The sequence below is a fragment of the Pteronotus mesoamericanus genome, unplaced genomic scaffold (assembly GCF_021234165.1).
Source record: "Pteronotus mesoamericanus isolate MK-2021 breed Mesoamerican mustached bat unplaced genomic scaffold, CSHL_Meso_final contig_591, whole genome shotgun sequence".
Taxonomy (NCBI): Eukaryota; Metazoa; Chordata; class Mammalia; order Chiroptera; family Mormoopidae; genus Pteronotus; species Pteronotus mesoamericanus.
The window spans coordinates 998,052-1,001,240 of NW_026555208.1; the positions used below are offsets into that span (position 1 = coordinate 998,052).

The window sequence follows — 3,189 nt, forward strand, 5'->3', positions numbered from 1 at the left end:
ATCAGACATTCTAGCTATGAAAATATATTTAAAATATATTTATTCATCATTGCTATTGTTCAACAATGACACCAAACATAACTGTTTTGTAACCTCTTTTTAAATTTTAAATGGCATTCATTTGTGTAGGTCGGTCTTTCCTGGTACAGAATAAAAAGAGCATTTTGTTTGTTAATGAGGAAATTAGTTTACTTTGTAATGAAGATTATTATTTTAGGCTATTTAAAAGGTTAAAAGTTTTAATTCTGTCTTCTTTGAAGTGTATAGCCTATTCCATTGTAGTTTCCTTATTCAGTAATGAAACCCATTTAGACTGAGGTGTGAGGGTTTCGCAAAAATCTCTGGGAGATTTGAGGAGATCAACTATACTAAGGCCATGAAGGACAAAGTTTCCTTCATTACTAATTTTATTTAAATTCAGTCCTGGCACAAACACACACACAAATAAAACTTTAAGAAGTTAAAAACCAACAAATAAAGAAATATGAAATCTTCATATTTGAGAAAAATGTACTTGAAACAATAAATTAAAATAAAATTTAAAAAAAAAGAAATATGAAATCTATGTTAAGAAAAGTTTAAATAAGAAGTGGTTGGTAGCTGTATCCACTTTTATCCATGATTTATATTTTTGACTTGATCAGGTTACTTATTTCTGATCAAGCTGCTTTACAGAATAAAGGTTGGATGTATTAATAAAGAAAACTCTGGGATAGAAATGTAATACCTTTGAATAATCTGGGTTAAACTTCAGCATAGCATCTCATGCTGAATTTCAGAAAAAGTACTCATCAGATGTTACAACTGTAGTTCCTTTCATTCTCAAGTAGCATCATCTCTAACTGTAGTGATAGTACTTTATAATTTAATAAAATCTTCTACTAATGTAGCTTCAAAACAATCTGTACTTAATAGATAATAATATTAAACAGACAAACAGAAAACATTTATATTGACACTTTTGTTCAATAGATTATAACCATATGTGCAGGATTTTTATTTTATAGGCTTTAAACTCTTATTCCTCTTTGTGCACATGTTGATGTCTCTGTACACATGGTAAGTGATCAGTAGATGCTTAGGTAACCAACAGATCAATAGTTGGTTAAGCAATCATGAAAAATAAGATGGGAAAATTACTAGAATTAGAGCAAGGTCCACTTTTGGCATTGTGCCTCGGTTTTCACAGACATGAAATATCAGTAGTAGGTTGCTATGAGGTTCGCATGAGATTTGGATGAAAGTACCTTGTAACTGGTAAGATGCTGGAAGTTAGTATTATTTATTATTATTTAAATTACTATTATTGACTTTTTCACTTAATAAGACATCCCTGAAACATTTGTATTTATGACCTATATAGTTATTTAAGTTCAACAAACTCAATTCATCAGTTTTTTCATATATGCCTAAAGATAAAGAATACAAACATAAAAGGAAAAAGGAAAAGATAAAAAAAACAAATAAAAATAGTTGAATAGATAAATATGTGTGCTAGATAACAAAGCTGTTGTTCAGTTCACTAAGAAAAAAACTTTGTGTTTTTATTTTTTATATTATTTATAAAAAGGCTTAAAATGTTTAGCCAGGGAATAAAATTTTTACAGATTTTAACATTTTGTGGACCATCATATTAAGTTTATATAAATTATGTGAGAAAATAGTGCCTGCTGCGGGATTTTCTCTGGAAGCATCTTTTAAAAATGTTTTGATCCCACTTCGAATCTTTGGAATCTTTCTCTGCAAAGCAGACTACTACACACATTTTGGTCCATAATTAAAACCTCTTAGTAGGTGGAAATTCATTAACTGAGATTTTCTATAGCACATCTGAGCCTACTAAGACTTAGTAAGTATATATATTCTAGTTAATTGTGACAGGCTCACTCTCTAACTCTCGTTCTCCTTACAGGTAAATGATAGAAATTTAATTTCATGCCATAATTCAGGCATGTCAGCTCCCAACTACTCCACTGTCAATTATGATATGTTTGTCCTCATTGGCATCCCTGGCCTGAGAGAGCTACACATGTTGATCTCCATCCCTTTCTGCGTGATGTACCTGGTGGCTGTGGCAGGAAACGCTATCCTGATCTATGTGGTGGCAGTGGAGCGCAGTCTTCATGAACCCATGTACTTTTTCCTCTCCTTGTTGGCTTTTTGGGATCTGATTCTATCCACATCCACAGTACCTAAAGCCCTGAGCATCTTCTGGTTTGATGACGTGGACATCTCCTTTGGTGGTTGTGTAACCCAGCTCTTCTTTATGCATTTTGCCTTTGTAGTGGAGTCAGGCATTCTCTTGGCCATGGCTTTTGACCGCTATGTGGCCATCTGCTACCCACTGAAGTATACCACCATTCTTAGCCATGGTGTCATTGGAAAAATTGGGAGTACTGTAGTGATCAGGAGTTTTGCAACTGTTTTCCCCATTGTCTTCCTTGTGAAACGCCTACCCTTCTGCCGGACAAACATTATTGCCCACACATTCTGTGAACACATGGGGCTGGCAAAGCTGGCTTGTGCTGATATCACCATCAATATTTGGTATGGAATCTCTGCGCCATTACTCAGTGTTATGCTAGATATGGTGACAATAGTCATCTCCTATGGCCTCATTCTGCGGGCAGTCTTCAGGCTGCCATCCCATAATGCTCAGGTGAAAGCACTCAGCACCTGTGGTTCCCATGTCTGTGTCATCCTCATGTTCTACCTTCCAGGGATTTTCACTGTCATTGCTCAGCGCTTTGGCCAAAAAATCCCCAAGCATGCCCACATCCTGCTGGCCAATCTCTATATTATTGTTCCCCCCATGATGAACCCAATTATCTATGGAGTAAAGACCAAACAGATTCGTGAACGAGTGGCCCTTGTGTTTTCTTCAAAAAGGAAGTATTGCTGAGGTTGACTGGATCACATTGTGGTAATTTATAGGTGAGAAGGAAAAGTCCTATCAGAAAAGAGGAGACAGTTGCCATTTTGGATAGGCTATATTTGCTATGAAATTAAGTCTGTTTTTGTTAAATAAGGATGATCCAAATGGTATGAAGCCCTTATTTCAGAGATAAATAGATTCTTGAAAATCAGTGTATTCATGAACTGCTATTTTTGAAATGTTTGTAGGGTTCTGTAGTATTTAATAACATAACATCTCTTTCTATCAAATAAAATAAAGTTTATGAAATATAA

At 34.6% G+C, this 3,189-nt stretch overlaps 1 protein-coding gene across 1 annotated transcript; it reads left to right on the forward strand.

The window, feature by feature from the left end:
* Positions 1 to 1,951: 1,951 nt before the first annotated feature.
* LOC129076505 (olfactory receptor 52B2-like) lies at positions 1,952 to 2,902 on the forward strand. The gene has a single exon (XM_054580662.1). It carries the CDS (start codon positions 1,952 to 1,954, stop codon positions 2,900 to 2,902), a length of 951 nt encoding a protein of 316 aa, XP_054436637.1.
* The last annotated feature ends 287 nt before the right edge of the window (positions 2,903 to 3,189 follow it).